General features: G+C 40.8%; 1 protein-coding gene across 3 annotated transcripts in view; it reads right to left on the reverse strand.

The window, feature by feature from the left end:
* Window positions 1-21534, reverse strand: part of TPCN1 (two pore segment channel 1) — a 235332-nt gene that overhangs the window by 193259 nt on the left and 20539 nt on the right. For all 3 annotated transcript variants that reach the window (XM_053702163.1, XM_053702161.1, XM_053702160.1), the window contains exons 4-6: window positions 18943-19119; window positions 15862-15975; window positions 503-633 (exon numbers count right to left, since the gene is read on the reverse strand). In XM_053702163.1, coding sequence (XP_053558138.1) covers window positions 503-633; window positions 15862-15975; window positions 18943-19119 — 422 coding nt within the window. The remainder of the gene's footprint in view (window positions 1-502; window positions 634-15861; window positions 15976-18942; window positions 19120-21534) is intronic.

The raw sequence follows: 21534 nt of genomic DNA on the forward strand, positions 1-21534 counted from the left end.
ATTGTGTTCACACCCGAGGAGTTATTTAAGATTTAGCACAACACAGTACTAAATTCAAGTCAATAGATAATAAATAAATAGTCATGTGATCAGGGGCTGTCAGAAGATGCTTAGACACAAGGTAATCACATAGGTAAAAAGTATATTAATATAACTGTGTTGGTTATGCAAAACTGGGAAATGGGTAATAAAGGGATTATCTGTTTTTTAAAACAATAACATTTCTGTTGTAGACTGTCCCTTTAAGGCTTTCTTTTACGGTTACTTCACACTTGGTGTTAGTGCTACGTTGACTGATGTCATAGCAGCAAGTATAAAGGAGATGCTATTATTTTGTTTCATGCAAATATTTTGCTGCCACCACTAAATACATGAGAATCTGAGTGTGGCTGAGTTACCAAAATGGAGCTGCTTGTAAAAATTTGCTGTCACTAGATTATTTTCAAAGCAGCTCCATTTTGGCTATAAGTCTAGTTTATATCTTCATCTAGATCATTCTTACCTTCTGACAGCACCAGAATACCTGCAGTCCACAAGAAATATGGGACGCAGGGCTCGCGTGACACGCACGTGTGAGGTCTGCCGTACCAGAACCACGATTGCTTCTATAAACTGCACCAATAGCACAAAACTCTGCAGAGGAGGAAAGAAGAAACATATTTTGAATGAACTAAATATTTTCAGTACTCCTGTAGAATGAGGATGTTAGTCAGTGCAAGGCTACACACATCAGTACGGAATGACTTGAGGAACTTAGAGACTTTTCAATCAAGGGAATGCAAATTGGGAAAAGTTTCATACTAGGAGGGGTTACTGAGGTACCAGTGAGGTTGAAGTATGATCAAGGAAATAAAGGTATGTGGTGTGGAAGGTCTAGAAGAGCAGCAGGTATCATTTCCATATACTATGACTTTTGTTTACTAATAAAGAAGATTTAAAAAAAAAAGGTGTTGCTACTGTGGTTGTTTGCTGAAGTCTGTGGGTCAGTGCAGTTTGCATTCCATTACCAAAGCACAACACAGGTGCTGGGCTTTATATGTGCGGCTGCACGACAGGGCAGCATGGCTCTGAATATTTTACTTCTGGGCTCTAACTTTAGTGTTTGCAAACATTCTTGGCTTGCTCCTAAACATGACATACATTTAACCTTGTACTAAAGCTGGTTTTTGTTTTGGGCCATTGTAGTGATAACATTACATATTCTAATTTATATGGTTAAACACATAGCTTAATCATCACTCTGGAGCCACAGAGCACTGCTGGTTCCAAGCAGAAACTGCCACTGATCGAATCAGCAGTGCTAGTAACCCGACCTAACAAATTAGAGCCTGTAATATTGTCACTATAATGGTCTTTTAAAAATGACATATTGAAGGACACAGGAAACTAGTGTTAGAATGGACAAAATAAGAATAAGACAAATTATGCTTAATACACATAGTTCACATAGTATTTTGTGATTCAGGCAGAGCAGTTTTTAAAAAGTGTTGAATTTACTTCAATTATCAAATTTGCTTTATTCTCATTGTATTCCTTGCTGAAGAGATACCTAGGTATGCAGAACACAGCGAGTGCTCTTGCAAACATGTAAAATTCTTATAAAAAAAAAGAGCTGCCATTTAATGTTGCAGGCACACACAGACTCCTGAGCTTACCTTCCTGCTTTTCAACAAAGGATACCAACAGAGTACATTTACTAATAGTAGTAAACTGGAAAGTGCATTAAAGGGACATTGTACACTAGATTTTTCTTTGCATAAATATTTTGTGGAGCAGAAACCTTATTATCTGAATCTCAAATTTTCCTCTTGCGTTTTCCCTTTTGGCATAGGAAAGGCAGATAATGCTGCAGATACTGCTGAAGGTACCTGTGCAAAAAGTTCTGCAGGCAAATAAATCCTCCAGGAGATTACGAGGAACTGCAGGGCACCGCATGTGACGCCATTGTGGCTTGGGACGTATAAGGAGAAGGCTGTGGCATAGCCTGAACAGCATAATCGTAGGAGACATTGGGCTCCATGTACTAAGCGGCAGGTGGACAGCTTCTCAACTCGAAGCTGTCCGCCCGCCTTCGCTACACACGGGCGGCGAATCGGTTGATCCGCTTGCCCGTATGTATCATTACACACTCATCGGAGTGTGTAATGCCAGCCCCTTCATTTGCGCGACTGAAGGGACTGTCAATCACCGAGAGCGAGCTCTCTGTGATTTTCCCTCGCCACCTCAGAGGTGGCGTAGGGTGTAAGAAGCAGCGGTCTAATAACCGCTGCTTCTTACATTGCGGGAAGCAGGCTCGCATATGCGAACCTGCCCCGCAAGGGCTCCGGAGCAGCTTTCGCTGCTTCGTACATGGAGCCCATTGGGTTCAGCAGAAATAAACAATCTAAACCTGAGAAAGTTCAGACTAAGCAAACAGCACCAAATTGCAAAAGTGAACAATTTGAGTTTCAATACATAACATAAAAAAACTAAAGAATCTTCCATGTAATAAATAGGTGTGATGGTCGTGTCTGCATACTTTTGGAGGTATATTGTATATAACAATTAAGGCTTATGGATTCATAAGAAACAAAAATGATAAAGCCCTACAATTATTCCCAAAGAAACCAAGAAGTATGGTGGTAAACCAGAGTGCCACCTTAAGACATAGGTTAACCACACGTAAATAGACCAGTGTTAATGTCTGCACCAGTGACACAATCGCAAGTATAAACCCATGACTGTATTCTTTCTGTAAGGAGAGTAATCAGTCAGTTGCCATAAACAGGAGCAGTCCCGTCTCAAGCTTTCTCTATCAGAGGCAAGTTTATGAGGGTTAAACACATAGCATTGAAGGGACAATATTGCTAACATGACATCCCCTAACAAATTATAACGAGAATTTTGCAATAGAATGTCTCTTTAACTAATAACTGGGCATTTAAAGGGATATTAAAGGGACAGTAAACACTTTGGGGTCGATGTATCAAAGGCTGCACACCGTATTTAACAAGCAGCGGTCTTCGCCACCTCTTGTTTAACGAAATTCAATCTCCCCGGTCTTTTCCGACCAGGGAGATTGACAACTCCTGCCTGCGCGTGATTGCCTTTGCGCGGGCAGGGGCGGGATTGCATGCGAGCGCAAAAAAGCGCTCGTGTGCAATGCTGAATTCCTCCAGAAGAATTCAGACCACCAGAGACGAGCTGCAGCGGACAGGGCACGTATAATATATCAGAGAAGTCTAAACATTTTTAAACCAATGTAACATCCTTTTAACTGTAATTGTTCTTCAATAGCAAAACACCATCTGCCATTTGCTTTATTTGGAGGAGTTAATCTGGGCTTTAGGGGCAGATATGTAGCAGAGTTAGCCTTCAGAAGTCAGCATGGTGCATTTCTGAGAATTAGAAACTGCTAAATTTTAAGAGATAAATGACATGAAAAGGAGGCAACATAAATCATGCAAATATATTGCACAGAACTAAACATTTTATACTGGACACATCTTGTCACACAGATATTGTTGTATCCTGCATTTTTTAAACACAAATTTAAAAGTTACTTAACAAATATAAGAGAGTCCCCATGAATAATACAGAGCAATACAGCCACTGCAAAAACAAAATTTATGCTTACCTGATAAATTTCTTTCTTTTGCGATGTACCGAGTCCACGGTTTCATCCTTACTTGTGGGATATTATCCTTCCTAACAGGAAGTAGCAAAGAGAGCACCACAGCAGAGCTGTCTATATAGCTCCCCCCTTAACTCCACCCCCCAGTCATTCGACCGAAGGCCAAGGAAGAAAAAGGAAAAACTATAAGGTGCAGAAGTGACTGAAGTTTTCAATAAAAATACTATCTGTCTTGAATAGACAGGGCGGGCCGTGGACTCAGTACATTGCAAAAGAAAGAAATTTATCAGGTAAGCATAAATTTTGTTTTCTTTTGCAAGATGTACCGAGTCCACGGTTTCATCCTTACTTGTGGGATACCAATACCAAAGCTTTAGGACACGGATGAAGGGAGGGACAAGACAGGAACCTAAACGGAAGGCACCACTGCTTGCAAAACCTCTCCCCCAAAAATAGCCTCCGAAGAAGCAAAAGTATCAAATTTGTAAAAGGTATGAAGCGAAGACCAAGTCGCAGCCTTACAAATCTGTTCAACAGAAGCATAATTTTTAAAAGCCCATGTGGAAGCCACCGCTCTAGTGGAGTGAGCTGTAATTCTTTCAGGAGGCAGCTGTCCAGCAGTCTCGTATGCCAAACGGATGATGCTTTTCAGACAAAAGGAAAGAGAGGTAGCCGTAGCCTTTTGACCTCTACGCTTTCCAGCACAGACAACAAACAAAGAAGATGTTTGACGAAAATCTTTGGTTGCCTGCAAATAAAACTTCAAAGCACGAACCACGTCCAAGTTGTGCAACAGACGTTCCTTCTTAGAAGAAGGATTAGGACACAGAGAAGGAAAAACAATTTCCTGATTGATATTCCTGTTAGTAACAACCTTAGGGAGGAACCCAGGTTTGGTACGCAAAACCACCTTATCAGCATGGAAAACAAGATAAGACGAGTTACATTGTAATGCAGATAATTCAGAAACCCTTTGAGCTGAAGAGATAGCAACTAGAAACAGAACTTTCCAAGATAGAAGCTTAATATCTATGGAATGCATGGGTTCAAACGGAACCCCCTGAAGAACATTAAGAACAAAATTTAGACTCCATGGCGGAGCAACAGGTTTAAACACAGGCTTGATTCTAACTAAAGCCTGACAAAAAGCCCGAACGTCTGGGACATCTGCCAGACGCTTGTGCAATAGAATAGACAAAGCAGATATCTGTCCTTTTAAGGAACTAGCTAACAATCCTTTCTCCAATCCCTCTTGAAGAAAGGACAAAATCCTAGGAATCCTGATCTTACTCCATGAGTAGCCTTTGGATTTGCACCAAAAAGATATTTACGCCATATCTTATGATAGATTTTCCTGGTGACAGGCTTTCGAGCCTGAATCAAGGTATCTATGACCGACTCAGAGAAACCCACCTTTGATAAAATCAAGCGTTCAATCTCCAAGCAGTCAGTTGCAGACAAATTAGATTTGGATGCTTGAACGGACCTTGAATCAGAAGGTCCTGTCTTAGTGGCAGAGTCCATGGTGGCAGAGATGACATGTCCACCAGGTCTGCATACCAAGTCCTGCGTGGCCACACAGGTGCTATCAAAATCACCAAAGCTCTATCCTGTTTGATTCTGGCAATCAGACACAGAAGGAGAGGGAAAGGTGGAAACACATAAGCCAGGTTGAACGACCAGGGTACTGCTAGAGCATCTATCAGTACTGCCTGAGGATCCCTGGATCTGGATCCGTAACAAGGAAGTTTGGCGTTCTGACGAGACGCCATCAGATCCAATTCTGGTGTGCCCCATAGCTGAAGCAGTTGAGCAAACACCTCCGGATGGAGCTCCCACTCCCCTGGATGAAAAGTCTGACGACTTAGAAAATCTGCCTCCTAGTTCTCTAACCCTGGGATATAGATCGCTGATAGATGGCAAGAGTGAGTCTCTGCCCATCGGATTATCCTGGAAACTTCTATCATCACCAAGGAACTCCTTGTTCCCCCCTGATGATTGATATAAGCTACAGTCATGATGTTGTCTGACTGAAATCTGATGAATCCGGCCGAAGCCAGCTGAGGCCACGCCTGAAGAGCATTGAATATCGCTCTTAATTCCAAAATATTTATCGGTAGGAGGGCCTCCTCCTGAGTCTACAAACCCTGTGCTTTCAGTGAATTCCAGACTGCACCCCAGCCCAGAGGGCTGGCGTCCGTCGTCACTATAACCCACACTGGCCTGCGGAAACACATTCCCCGGGACAGGTGATCTTGTGACAGCCACCAAAGAAGAGAGTCTCTGGTCTCTTGATCCCGATTTATCTGAGGAGATAAATCTGCATAATCCCCATTCCACTGTTTGAGCATGCATAGTTGCAGTGGCCTGAGATGCAAGCGAGCAAACGGAACGATGTCCATTGCCGCTACCATAAGTCCGATTACCTCCTTACACTGAGCCACTGACGGCCGAGGAATGGAATGAAGAGCTCGGCAGGTGGTTAAAATCTTTGATTTTCTGACCTTCGTCAGAAAAATTTTCATGTCCACCAAATCTTTCAGAGTTCCCAGGAATGGAACTCTTGTGAGGGGAATAAGAGAACTCTTTTTCACGTTCACCTTCCACCCATGAGATCTTAGAAAGGCCAACACTAAGTCCGTGTGAGACTTGGCTAGTTGGAAAGTCGACGCTTGAATTAGGATGTCGTCTAGATAAGGCGCCACTGCTATGCCCCGCGGCCTTAGGACCGCCAGAAAGGACCCTAGCACCTTTGTGAAGATTCTTGGCGCTGTGGCCAACCCGAAGGGAAGAGCCACAAACTGGTAATGCCTGTCCAGAAAGGCAAACCTGAGGAACTGGTGATGATCTTTGTGGATAGGAATGTATAGATACACATCCTTTAAATCCACGGTGGTCATATATTGACCCTCCTGGATCATTGGTAAAATAGTCCGAATGGTCTCCATCTTGAAGGATGGAACTCTGAGGAATTGGTTTAAGATCTTGAGATCTAGAATTGGTCTGAAGGTTCCCTCTTTTTTGGGAACCACAAACAGATTGGAGTAGAAACCTTGTCCCTATTCTGCTTTCGGAACTGGGCAGATCACTCCCATGGTAAAAAGGTCTTCTACATAGCATAAGAACGCCTCTCTTTTTGTCTGGTTTACAGACAATTGAGAAAGATGGAATCTTCCCCTTGGAGGAGAATCTTTGAAATCTAGAAGATATCCCTGGGTTACGATTTCTACAGCCCAGGAGTCCTGAACGTCTCTTGCCCAGGCCTGAGCAAAGAGAGAGAGTCTGCCCCCTACTAGATCCGGTCCTGGATCGGGGGCTACCCCTTCATGCTGTCTTAGACGCAGCAGCAGCAGGCTTTTTGGCATGTTTACCCTTGTTCCAAGCCTGGTTAGGTCTCCAGGTTGGCTTGGATTGAGTAAAGTTCCCCTCCTGCTTGGCAGCAGGAGAAGAGGAAGCGGGACCACCCTTGAAGTTTCGAAAGGAACGAAAATTATTTTGTTTGGTCCTTGTCTTATTTGACTTATCTTGAGGGAGGGCATGACCCTTCCCCCCAGTGATGTCTGAAATGATCTCTTTCAGTGCAGGCCCAAATAGGGTCTTACCTTTGAAAGGGATGGTCAAAAGCTTAGATTTTGATGACACATCAGCCGACCAGGATTTAAGCCATAACGCTCTACGCGCTAAAATGGCAAAACCTGAATTCTTTGCCGCTAACTTAGCGAGATGAAAAGCGGCGTCTGTAATAAAAGAATTAGCTAGCTTAAGAGCCTTAATTCTGTCCAGAATATCATCTAGTGGGGTCTCCACCTGAAGAGCCTCCTCTAGAGCCTCAAACCAAAAGGCAGTTGCAGTGGTTACAGGAACAATGCACGCTATAGGTTGAAGAAGAAAACCTTGATGAACAAAAAATTTCTTTAGGAGACCCTCTAATTTTTTTATCCATAGGATCTATGAAAGCACAAATGTCTTCAATAGGTATAGTTGTACGCTTAGCTAGAGTACAAATAGCTCCCTCCACCTTAGGGACCGTCTGCCATGAGTCCAGCATGGTGTCAGATATAGGAAACATTTTCTTAAAAACAGGAGGGGGAGCGAACGGAATATCTGGTCTATCCCACTCCTTAGTAACAATGTCCGAAATCCTCTTAGGGACCGGAAAAACGTCAGTGTAAACAGGAACCTCTAAATATTTGTCCATTTTACACAATTTCTCTGGAACTACAATAGGGTCACAATCATCCAGAGTCGCTAAAACCTCCCTGAGCAATAAACGGAGGTGTTCTAGCTTAAATTTAAATGCCGTCATATCTGAATCTGTCTGAGGGAACATCTTTCCTGAATCAGAAATCTCTCCCTCAGATAGCAAATCCCTCATCCCTACCTCAGAACTTTGTGAGGGAACATCGGATATGGCTACGAAAGCGTCAGAAGGCTCAGCATTTGTTCTTAACCCAGAGCTACTGCGCTTCCCTTGCAACCCTGGCAGTTTAGATAAAACCTCTGTGAGGGTAGTATTCATAACTGAGGCCATATCTTGCAAGGTGAAAGAATTAGACGCACTAAAAGTACTTGGATTCGCTTGTGCGGGCGTTACTGGTTGTGACACTTGGGGAGAACTAGATGGCAAAACCTGATTTCCTTCTGTCTGAGAATCATCCAGTGCCAAACTCTTATAAGTCAAAATATGCTGTTTGCAATTTATAGACATATCAGTACAAGTGGGACACATTCTAAGAGGGGGTTCCACAATGGCTTCTAAACAAATTGAGCAATGAGTTTCCTCAATGTCAGACATGTTGAACAGGCTAGTAATGAGACAAGCAAGCTTAGAAAACACTTTATTCAATGAAAAAAACACAATTTTCAAAAACGGTACTGTGCCTTTAAGAGAAAAAAACATAATTTATGCTTACCTGATAAATTTATTTCTCTTGTAGTGTATCCAGTCCACGTATCATCCATTACTTGTGGGATATTCTCCTTCCCAACAGGAAGTTGCAAGAGGATCACCCACAGCAGAGCTGCTATATAGCTCCTCCCCTAACTGTCATATCCAGTAATTCGACCGAAAACAAACAGAGAAAGGAGAAACCATAGGGTGCAGTGGTGACTGTAGTTTAATTAAAATTTAGACCTGCCTTAAAAGGACAGGGCGGGCCGTGGACTGGATACACTACAAGAGAAATAAATTTATCAGGTAAGCATAAATTATGTTTTCTCTTGTTAAATGTATGCAGTCCACGGATCATCCATTACTTGTAGGATACCAATACCAAAGCTAAAGTACACGGATGATGGGAGGGATAAGGCAGGATTAAGCGGAAGGAACCACTGCCTGAAGAACCTTTCTCCCAAACACAGCCTCCGAAGAAGCAAAAGTATCAAATTTGTAAAATTTTGAAAAAGTGTGAAGCAAAGACCAAGTCGCAGCCTTGCAAATCTGTTCAACAGAGACCTCATTTTTGAAGGCCCAGGTGGAAGCCACAGCTCTAGTAGAATGAGCTGTAATCCTTTCAGGGGGCTGCTGTCCAGCAGTCTCATAGGCTAGGCTTATTACGCTCTGAAGCCAAAAGGAAAGAGAGGTTGCCGACGCTTTTTGACCTCTCCTCTGTCCAGAGTAAACGACAAACAGGAAAGATGTTTGATGAAAATCCTTAGTAGCTTGTAAGTAAAACTTCAAGGCACGGACTACGTCCAGATTATGTAAAAGACGTTCCTTCTTTGAAGAAGGATTAGGGCACAACGATGGAACAACAATCTCTTGATTGATATTCTTGTTAGAAACAACCTTAGGTAAAAACCCAGGTTTGGTACGCAGAACTACCTTATCTGCATGAAAAATCAGATAGGGAGAATCACATTGTAAGGCAGATAGCTCAGAGACTCTCCAAGCCGAGGAAATAGCCATCAAAAACAGAACTTTCCAAGATAAAAGTTTAATATCAATGGAATGAAGGGGTTCAAACGGAACTCCTTGAAGAACCTTAAGAACCAAGTTTAAGCTCCACGGGGGAGCAACAGGTTTAAACACAGGCTTAAATCTAACCAAAGCCTGGCAAAATGCCTGGACGTCTGGAACCTCTGCCAGACGCTTGTGCAAAAGAATAGACAGAGCAGAAATCTGTCCCTTTAAGGAACTAGCTGATAATCCTTTGTCCAAGCCCTCTTGGAGAAAAGACAATATTCTAGGAATCCTAACTTTACTCCATGAGTAAGTCTTGGATTCACACCAATAAAGATATTTACTCCATATCTTGTGGTAGATTTTCCTGGTAACAGGCTTTCGTGCCTGTATTAAAGTATCAATGACTGACTCGGAGAAGCCACGCTTTGATAGAATCAAGCGTTCAATCTCCATGCAGTCAGTCTCAGAGAAATTAGATTTGGATGATTGAAAGGACCTTGTATCAGAAGGTCCTGTCTTAGAAGCAGAGTCCATGGTGGAAAGGATGACATGTCCACTAGGTCTGCATACCAAGTCCTGCGTGGCCACGCAGGTGCTATCAGAATCACCGATGCTCTCTCCTGTTTGATTTTGGCAATCAGTCGAGGGAGCAGAGGAAACGGTGGAAACACATAAGCCAGGTTGAAGAACCAAGGCGCTGCTAGCGCATCTATCAGCGTCGCTTCTGGGTCCCTGGACCTGGATCCGTAACAAGGAAGCTTGGCGTTCTGGCGAGACGCCATGAGATCCAACTCTGGTTTGCCCCAACGATGAATCAACTGAGCAAACACCTCCGGATGGAGTTCCCACTCCGCCGGATGGAAAGTCTGACGACTTAGAAAATCCGCCTCCCAGTTCTCCACGCCTGGGATATGGATTGCTGACAGGTGGCAAGAGTGGTACTCTGCCCAGCGAATTATTTTTGAGACTTCTAACATCGCTAGGGAACTCCTGGTTCCCCCTTGATGGTTGATGTAAGCCACAGTCGTGATGTTGTCCGACTGAAATCTGATGAACCTCAGTGTTGCTAACTGAGGCCAAGCCAGAAGAGCATTGAATATCGCTCTTAACTCCAGAATATTTATTGGAAGGAGTTTCTCCTCCTGAGTCCACGATCCCTGTGCCTTCAGGGAATTCCAGACTGCACCCCAACCTAGAAGGCTGGCATCTGTTGTTACAATTGTCCAATCTGGCCAGCGAAAGGTCATACCCTTGGACAGGTGTACCCGAAACAACCACCAGAGAAGAGAATCTCTGGTCTCTTGATCCAGATTTAGCAGAGGGGACAAATCTGTGTAATCCCCATTCCACTGACTCAGCATGCATAATTGCAGCGGTCTGAGATGAAGGCGTGCAAATGGCACTATGTCCATTGCCGCTACCATTAAGCCGGATTAACTCCATACACTTAGCTACCGAAGGGCGCGGAATGGAGTGAAGAACACGGCAAGCATGAGAAGTTTTGATAACCTGGACTCCGTCAGGTAAATTTTCATTTCTACAGAATCTATAAGAGTCCCTAAGAAGGAGACTCTTGTGAGTGGGGATAGAAAACTCTTTTCCTCGTTCACTTTCCACCCGTGCGACCTCAGAAATGCCAGAACTATCTCTGTATGAGACTTGGCAACTTGAAAGCTTGACGCCTGTATCAGGATGTCGTCTAGATACGGAGCCACCGCTATGCCTCGCGGTCTTAGAACCGCCAGAAGTGAGCCCAGAACCTTTGTAAAGATTCTCGGGGCTGTAGCCAACCCGAAGGGAAGAGCTACAAATTGGTAATGCCTGTCTAGAAAGGCAAACCTTAGAAACCGATGATGATCTTTGTGAATCGGTATGTGAAGGTAGGCATCCTTTAAGTCCACTGTGGTCATGTACTGACCTTCTTGGATCATGGGTAGGATGGTCCGAATAGTTTCCATTTTGAAAGATGGAACTCTGAGGAATTTGTTTAAGATCTTTAGATCCAAAATTGGTCTGAAGGTTCCCTCTTTTTTGGGAACCACAAACAGATTTGAATAAAAACCCTGTCCTTGTTCCGTCCGCGGAACCGGATGGATCACTCCCATTACAAGGAGATCTTGCACACAGCGTAGGAATGCCTCTTTTTTTATCTGATTTGCAGATAGCCTTGAAAGATGAAATCTCCCTTGTGGAGGGGAAGCTTTGAAGTCCAGAAGATATCCCTGAGATATGATCTCCAACGCCCAGGGATCCTGAACATCTCTTGCCCACGCCTGGGCGAAGAGAGAAAGTCTGCCCCCTACTAGATCCGTCGCCAGATAGGGGGCCGTTCCTTCATGCTGTCTTAGAGGCAGTAGCAGGCTTTCTGGCCTGCTTGCCTTTGTTCCAAGACTGGTTAGGTTTCCAGGCCTGCTTAGATTGAGCAAAAGTTCCCTCTTGTTTTGAAGCGGAGGAAGTTGATGCTGCACCTGCCTTGAAATTTCGAAAGGCACGAAAATTAGACTGTTTGGCCTTTGCTTTGGCCCTGTCCTGAGGAAGGGTGTGACCCTTACCTCCAGTAATGTCAGTAATAATTTCCTTCAAACCAGGCCCGAATAAGGTCTGCCCCTTGAAAGGAATGTTGAGTAATTTAGACTTCGAAGTCACGTCAGCTGACCAGGATTTAAGCCATAGCGCCCTACGCGCTTGGATGGCGAATCCGGAATTCTTATCCGTTAGTTTAGTCAAATGAACAATGGCATCAGAAACAAATGAGTTAGCTAGCTTAAGTGTTCTAAGCTTGTCAATAATTTCAGTCAATAGAGCTGTATGGATGGCCTCTTCCAGGGCCTCAAACCAGAATGCCGCCGCAGCCGTGACAGGCACAATGCATGCAAGGGGCTGTAAAATAAAACCTTGTTGAATAAACATTTTCTTAAGGTAACCCTCCAATTTTTTATCCATTGGATCTGAAAAAGCACAACTGTCCTCAACCCGGATAGTAGTACGCTTTGCTAAAGTAGAAACTGCTCCCTCCACCTTAGGGACCGTCTGCCATAAGTCCCGTGTAGTGGCGTCTATTGGAAACATTTTTCTAAATATAGGAGGTGGGGAAAAAGGCACCCCCGGTCTATCCCACTCCTTGCTAATAATTTCTGTAAGCCTTTTAGGTATAGGAAAAACATCAGAAAACACCGGCACCGCATAGTATTTATCCAGCCTACACAATTTCTCTGGTACTGCAACTGTGTTACAGTCATTCAGAGCAGCTAATACCTCCCCAAGCAACACACGGAGGTTCTCAAGCTTAAATTTAAAATTAGAAATCTCTGAATCAGGTTTTCCCGAATCAGAGATGTCACCCACAGACTGAAGCTCTCCGTCCTCATGATCTGCATATTGTGACGCAGTATCAGACATGGCCCTTACAGCATCTGCGCGCTCTGTATTTCTCCTAACCCCAGAGCAATCGCGCATGCCTCTTAATTCAGGCAACCTGGATAATACCTCTGACAGGGTATTATTCATGATTGCAGCCATGTCCTGCAAGGTAATCGCTATGGGCGTCCCTGATGTAATTGGCGCCATATTAGCGTGCATCCCCTGAGCGGGAGGCGAAGGGTCCGACACGTGGGGAGAGTTAGTCGGCATAACTTCCCCCTCGTCAGAATCTTCTGGTGATATTTCTTTTATAGTTAAAGACTGATCTTTACTGTTTAAGGTGAAATCAATACATTTAGTACACATTCTCCTATGGGGCTCCACCATGGCTTTCAAACATAATGAACAAGTAGTTTCCTCTGTGTCAGACATGTTTAAACAGACTAGCAATGAGACTAGCAAGCTTGGAAAACACTTTAAACAAGTTTACAAGCAATATAAAAAACGTTACTGCACCTTTAAGAAACACAAATTTTGTCAAAATTTGAAATAACAGTGAAAAAAGGAAGTTACACTAACAAAATGTTTACAGTGTATGTAACAAGTTAGCAGAGCATTGCACCCACTTGCAAATGGATGATTAACCCCTTAATACCCAAAACTGAATAATAAAAGACAAAAACGTTTTGTTTTGTTTTCAAAACAGTCACAACAACTGCCACAGCTCTACTGTGGCTTTTTACCTCCCTCAAAAACGACTTTGAAGCCTTTTGAGCCCTCTAGAGATGTCCTGGATCATGCAGGAAGAAGCTGAATGTCTGTCTATTTTTAGCTGCACAGAAAAACACTAAAATAGGCCCTTCCCACTCATATTGCAACAGTGGAAAGCCTAAGGAAACTGTTACTAGGCAAAAATCAAAGCCATGTGGAAAAAAACTTGGCCCCAATAAGTTTTATCACCAAACATATATAAAAAACGATTAAACATGCCAGCAAACGTTTTAAAATACACTTTTATAAGAGTATGTATCTCTATTAATAAGCCTGATACCAGTCGCTATAACTGCATTTAAGGCTTTACTTACATTAGTTCGGTATCAGCAGCATTTTCTAGCAAATTCTATCCCTAGAAAAATATTAACTGCACATACATTATTGCAGGAAAACCTGCACGCCATTCCCTCTCTGAAGTTACCTCACTCCTCAGAATATGTGAGAACAGCCATGGATCTTAGTTACTTCTGCTAAGATCATAGAAAACGCAGGCAGATTCTTCTTCTAAATACTGCCTGAGATAAACAGTACACTCCGGCACCATTTAAAAATAACAAACTTTTGATTGAAGAATAAACTAAGTATAAAACACCACACTCCTCTTACGACCTCCATCTTGGTTGAGGCTTGCAAGAGAATGACTGGATATGACAGTTAGGGGAGGAGCTATATAGAAGCTCTGCTGTGGGTGATCCTCTTGCAACTTCCTGTTGGGAAGGAGAATATCCCACAAGTAATGGATGATCCGTGGACTGGATACACTTAACAAGAGAAAAGGCATACACAAACTGCAAAACTGCTTAAAATTGCCTCAAATTTTCCGAAATTATTACAGTATACTCACTAAGTTTTAGTAAGATTGCACCACAAGTAAATAAGCAATAAACCCCCAAATGAGAAAACCGGATTGATAAGTGTCCAAAACCGGTAAAAAACCCTGTCAGCACCTTGCCACAGCTCTGCTGTGGCGCCTACCTGCCCATAGGGAACGATAATGTGGGGATAAAGCTTTGACTAGGCCCCAGAAGTGTACCAGGACCTCCGGTGTTGTTGCCTGCTGCTTGTCTACAGAAACTAAATGCGCAACTGAGGCGCGAAAATAGGCCCTGCCCATCTCACTCGATGTTGCTAGGGCCTATACCAAAATCTACAAAACGTTTTTTTTTAAGCCATGTGGGTTATAAAAAACCCCAAACAAGCCAAGTGTACCCTCAAACAGTTGTCCCTTAAGAAAAATAAACAGTACTCCCAGAACACACAAACGTTTGCCTTATATATCATATTCAAACTGAGTGCCCATAAGTTTAGCCCTTTATGCAAGCTAGTAATACCCCTTATAAAACTAGGATTACTGCTTCCCTTTCCCCTAATGGGAATACTGTCAGCCTGAGTTATCAAGTCTCTGCAGAAAAAATGACTGAACATACCTCATTGCTGCATAGCAAGAAACCGTTCCTCACACTGAAGTTTTCCTGTACTCCTCAGCTTCTGTGGGAACAGCAGTGGACCCTTAGTTACAAATGCTAAGATCATCATCCTCCAGGCAGAAATCTTCATCTATCTCCTGCCTGAGAGTAAATAGTACAACACCGGTACCATTTAAAAATAACAAACTCTTGATTGAAGATAAAATAAAACTAACAGTTTAACACCTCTTTCACTTTACCCTTCCTGCTTAGAGCCGGCAAAGAGAATGACTGGGGGGTGGAGTTAAGGGGGGATCTATATAGACAGCTCTGCTGTGGTGCTCTCTTTGCCACTTCCTGTTAGGAAGGATAATATCCCACAAGTAAGGATGAAACCATGGACTCGGTACATCTTGCAAAAGAAAATGTACAGCTCTTGCTCTATATCGCACAAGCTACTGAAGTGCACAAAATGACTTTTCAAGAAGACAGCAATATCAATAAAAAGGGCAATAATATTGGAAAAACGACATGCTCTAATCCGTACGACTCAGACCGGTTCCACTCAGGAGCAGCAGTGCACTGCGGGTCCCAAGCAGCACTTCTACTGATTTTTTAATCCCTTTGCGGTGAATGTTACATTTAAGAAATTATTCACAGGAACCTAAATAGAATTATGCTATTCAGATTTAGTTTATAAAAATATGTTATCACCATGAATGACACCAATAAATTTGGTGCTGAAATACTAGAACTATTCTATTATGTACCCAGTACATCTATAGCCGAGAAAGCTAACCAACCTTTAGCATGGTCCGGCGATGCTTTAAGTATGCCCGACAGCCCAGCCATCTCATCTTCATGCCCAGCTCAAACACAACACATGCCAGGGCAAGCAGCTCCAGTGTGGCATGGACCTACAGAGACCATATGGACAGGAGACAGTGACTTAAATGACAAGAAAAAAACATTTGATAATGGTATAATTTACAACAAACCAATTTCATTGATTGAAAAATGTACCCCCAGATTTTCTTTAGAAAGGGACATTCAAACTCAAACATTTTCTAGTTTAAATAAAAGAACAGCAATTAAAACATATTTAACAAAGGAAAAATTGAAGTTTACTTAAAAATGCAGTAAAAAGGTAATATTTTTTTTTATTCCTGGTCCTGTTTATGTTACTTCTTCATATGTTTTGTTATTGATTAATAGGGTGCAAAGTACAAAAATACATGAAAACAGAACAGATGTTTTAGATTCCCCCTAGTGTTTGTGTATGTTGTACTCCCCTGAATAACAATATATATAGAAAATGAAAACCATCTTTTATTTTGTTTAAATTAAAAACATGCATATTGTGAAAGGTAAAATATCATACTTATGCTAATAAATTACAAAACTGTTTCAGCAGTTCTTTCCTCGAGATTACGTTTTCGTCTTTTATCCAATCTGCTTTTCAGCTGTATAGCATGAAAAAAACGCCCCAAGTTTTTTTGGGGGTGGCTGCAAAGCAATTTGGATAAGAGGTGAAAACGTCACCTTGAGGGGGAAACAAAAAAGTGCATTTGCAGAGGGTGCCTGGAATGGGAATAATCAAACGCATAAATAAAAAACATACTAAATGAAAGTGCTATTAAAATAAAATGTCATTTCAGAATTAGCTTTCCCATACTGTAAACTTTACCATCACTTTAATGATAACCCTTTAATAAGGGTAGGTTTGCATTAGTTCAATATGCATATTAAAGGCAGTTTTTTAAATGTTTTTAGAATACATTGTGATGCTTTATATAGAGATTTCACCCTGAACTATAAGCGTTTGTTCTAGGGAAAGGGCAAAATCTACAGAATCATTTTTTCACAATACAAACATGTGGGTTCTGTATAAAATTTTAGAACATTCCACTAAATGTACGATCTAAGCTAAAGATGATTTAAATCTGAGCTGTAGAAACATACACTTTCCCTAAAAATTAAAAAAAAAAAACAGCTATTATTTTTGCAGCATATGCAGGTTATAGAATTTCCTTTTTGGTGTTGGACAACCATAATTATGAGTCCAACATTTTTTATATATTCATATACAGTATATAAACCAAGCTTTAATGTAGCGTGAACATTTTTTCCTCCTGAGGAAGGGGAGAGTGTCCCCCGAAAATGTTCACGCTACATTAAAGCTTGGTTTGCTGTTTAAAAGGACCAGTGTGTGTCATCTCATTTCTTTCTCTCTCTCTCTCATATATATATATACAGTATATGTATATATATACAATTATTGTTTTATTTTATTTTTTTACTCATGGTTTAATAATAATAAATTTATCATTAAAATCAACGTATGTGATAGCTTAAAGTGATTGTAAACCAATAGCCGTGCATGTCATCTGACAGTGCTCTGTATGCTAGCACGACTATTGGTTTAGAGGTGGAAACATCACCTCATTGGTAGAAGAGCGCTGTGCCGTGGGTGGCCGGAGGCTCTGACTTTCGCGAGCTGATGCAGCACAGAGAGGGTGAGTTTAGCACTATTTTTTTTTTACTAAATAATTAATGAAACTCCAAATTATTTTTAGTGATGGCAAATCCTTTGCGTTTTACCATCACTTTAAGTCATATTTATAAATAAAAGAAAATGTTATAATATTGCAAAGTATTACACTGCCCCAACCAAACTATTTCACAATCCCACCTGGCTGGCAAAATTGTCTGTGAACACTGATCACAGTTGCAACAAGTGCATGAATGATAAAGTGACAGTAAACACCTTGAGATTTGTGAATAACAGGTTTATTTATGCATAATGAAACATTGTTGCAATAGCGGTTCATTATTTATTTTCCCCCCTTTTCATGTAGTTGAAAGTTAAGGAATTTATTATTCTTGGAACTTGACATCAACGCCACTGACTTCTCAAGGATAAATGTGCTAGATATCTGTCTCTAATTGGCTTTAGCAGATGAAAACTGCAAAATAATTTACTTTATACTAACATTATCACCGTGGCTGGTTGTCTGTGGAATAAAGCTCAGATTCGCTCCTCCTAATAAGGCAAATGGTGGGTGGAGTTTGGCTCTTGAAAAACAATTGTGTTAATTTGTTTTAATAACATTAACGGGACACTAAACCCAAATTTTTTCTTTAATGATTTATATAAAGCATGCCATTTTAAGCAACTTTCTAATTTACTATTATCAATTTGTCTTCGTTTTCTTGCTATCTTTATTTAAAAAGCAGGAAAGTAATACTTAAGAGCCGGCCCATTTTGGTTCACAACCTGGGTTATGCTTCTGTATTGGTTTGCTAAATGTAGCCACCAATAAGCAAGTGCTATCCAGGGTGCTAAACCTAAAATGGGCTGGCTTCTAAGCTATAAATGCGTGCTTTTTAAATAAAGATAGCAAGAGAACAAAGAAAAATTGATAGTAGTAGTAAATTAGAAAGTTGCTTAAAATGGCATGCTCTATCAGAATCATTAAATAAAAAATTTGGGTTTAGTATCCCTTTAAGACTTGGCTGATATGTTATTCTATAACACCACAACAGAAATGTCTTGTAAGTACAAGGTGTTTACTGTCTCTTTAATTATCTCATCAATTTCACATTCATTTATTATTTATATATTTTCATAACAGTGTAACCAAAGTAAAATCTTTATAAGAAATATGTCGCCAATGTTGATAAAGTTCGAAATTGCTAAGTGCTCTTCTTAAAATTCCATGTGCACTTTTGTTAACCAAATTTTAAAAAAAAGCTGCTTCCAGTTGTAAACTTGTACTAAATCTGTCATTAACATTGAGCTGTGTTAGAGAATACACACAGAAGGCCCTGTTAGTGTATAAACATGAACAAAACAAATTACAGCCTGAGCCCCGCACACCTACATAGATATCAAGACGCAGATAGGGGACAGCAGGGGTCTCACACAGAGACAGCAGCATCAATAGAAGAGCAGTGCAGATCTCCAAAATATAGAATGGGTGATTGTGTGCAAACAGGTATGCAGAGAGAGCCTTAGGATTCCGAGGATGTGTGTAAAACTTATCGTTATTCTTACCCTCCTGAAATACAAAAGCAAATCATCATCAGGTTATTTAAAGAAACGATAACATCACATTGAAGCTGAGACAAGATAATACATTCTTTTGGTGAATAAACTGTGTGCAAAAAATACAAAACAATGTCAGAAGTATTTTTTTTTCTTTTAAACTTTAATCACATCCCGGTTTTGATGGACGTTGCTAGCCTAGTTACTCCGCTACTGTGTATCTGGAAACGTGCTTTAGCTATGGCAGAACTGTTCCTGTCCATGTGTGATGGTGTCTGTATTACAATGACCTCAAGAGGCCAGAAACCCACTATAGTACAATCTGAAAGCCAAAGTGTATAGCACCATCGTCAGTTTCTTGCCTCTGCGGTCACTGGAATACAGACCTCATCACTCATGGATTTGTGTAAGACCAGGATCACACCAATTTCATACCTGAGGGGGACAGCACCACCATAACTACAACAGGTTTCCAGTACACAACCGATACTGCCGTATTTGTTTACATTGAAATAGCGTTTGCATTTTTTTCTGGAACAAAACAAATAAAGAATAAAACACTAAAATGCTATTTTACTAGAAAGGCAGAAGGTTTTATTTAGTACAAGGTCCCTGAAAAGTTTAAAACTACCATAAAAATTTAAATAGCATAAAAAAAAATACATTCTAGTTAGTTTTTTCCCCATCTAAAAAGAAGTTGCAGGCTGTTTCATTAATTATATTTAAATATGCCCCTATTGTGTATAAACCTTACAATAGCTTATTTTTCATAGAGTAAAGCTTCTTCGTACATAAAAAATATTTTTTTTCCCCACTCAAACATAATTTTAACTGATGATAAACTCAGTATTATCATACTGTCATGGTCATAAAACACAAACAACTGTCTGAAATGTGCAGTTAGCATAATGTAACAAAACCGGAATTGTTGCTATGTATTAAGCAACTTCAAATCCAAAACATATTTAAAGAAAAAGTCAATCCTAGTGTCACCTCTCAAGCAAAACCGCTTTCTGGCGTCGGTGTACTTATCAGCTCAGAACGGCTAATGCTTAAAAAACAAATAAAAGGACCTTTCGGCATGAAGTATTATATACTTCATGAATGAAAGTCCCCTTTATTTGTTTTAATGGTCAATCCTAGCGTTTCACAAACGCTAGGATTGACTTTCACTTTAAGAAACTTGATTTATCTGTTCTATACGTGTCCTAAACAGAATGTTTGTACTTAATTTAAGGAATCACAAACCATTAGGAAAAGAAGAAAAAAAAAAAAAAAAGGTGAATTTGTCTGGTCTCATTTTCTCTGTATTGCAAGTTAAAAGCTCTGACTTTCTACCTATTCCTCCCTTCTCTCACTATATAGCCTCATAGAAGGACAAGTTAAAGGGATACGAAACCCAGAATTTTTCTTTCATGATTTTTTCAAACACTTTTGAATATCAAATTTATTTTGTTCTCATGGTATCCTATGTTGTAAAGTAGGTAGGTAGCCGAGGAGTGTGCTTTTAACATTATACATTGCGGAAACACTGGTGCCAAATTGTGCTCAAAAGCATTATTGTATAACGGCTGCCATGTAGTTCTCCAGACACGTGTAAGATACTTAGGCATTCTCTTCAACAAAGAAACACCATAAGGAACAAGGTATACCATACCATAAGGAACTAAGGGGTTAAAGATTCATGACATGAAGCACCTTACTCACACTACCCTGCAGACAATTTTGAATGCCAAGTTCTTAAATGATACTGAAGCACTTTACAGAACACATGTATTTAGCAGTAATTGAAGGTGTGGTTCACTACTATAAAACAAGGCATGTCCTGAATGATGAGTGTCGCAATACAGAACTATGTTACGGATATAAAATATGCAGAGGTGTTCAAGAGCAATACGAGAATATAAAACATTATGTGCATCATTAAAGCAACAATTTAAAATATTAAAACTACAATATTATCTATACTATAATAAATACTAAAATATTAATATTAGCATGAAAACCATCATGTTTCCTTTTATAAATAATAATAAATTACATGTTGAGTCTGTGATGGTCATCAACGTGTTTACTGCCAGAATGAATTGTACCCAAGGATAAATGGATGCTACTCAGTTACTGGCACAGGTACGAAACTACCAAGTATAAACCCTTACTATACTGTTAGATTATTTTTACCCTGGGTAACCCTAATTACTTCATAAATAAGATTCTTACAATAGTGCAGAAGGTACCAATCTAGCTAAGAGTATGGGTTATGGCAGGTGGCTACTGCTCCAATGAACGTGGTGTCAGCTTTCAGCCCCGTTTTTTTGTTAGGTTGATGGTAAACTTTCCCCTTTTTCTAAACAGATCCGGAATGTTAGTGATATTTTAGATGGAGTTTAATTAACCCCTTAACGACAAACGTCGTACAGGGTACGTC

Source organism: Bombina bombina, chromosome 2 (assembly GCF_027579735.1).
Source record: "Bombina bombina isolate aBomBom1 chromosome 2, aBomBom1.pri, whole genome shotgun sequence".
In the NCBI taxonomy this organism is placed as follows: domain Eukaryota; kingdom Metazoa; phylum Chordata; class Amphibia; order Anura; family Bombinatoridae; genus Bombina; species Bombina bombina.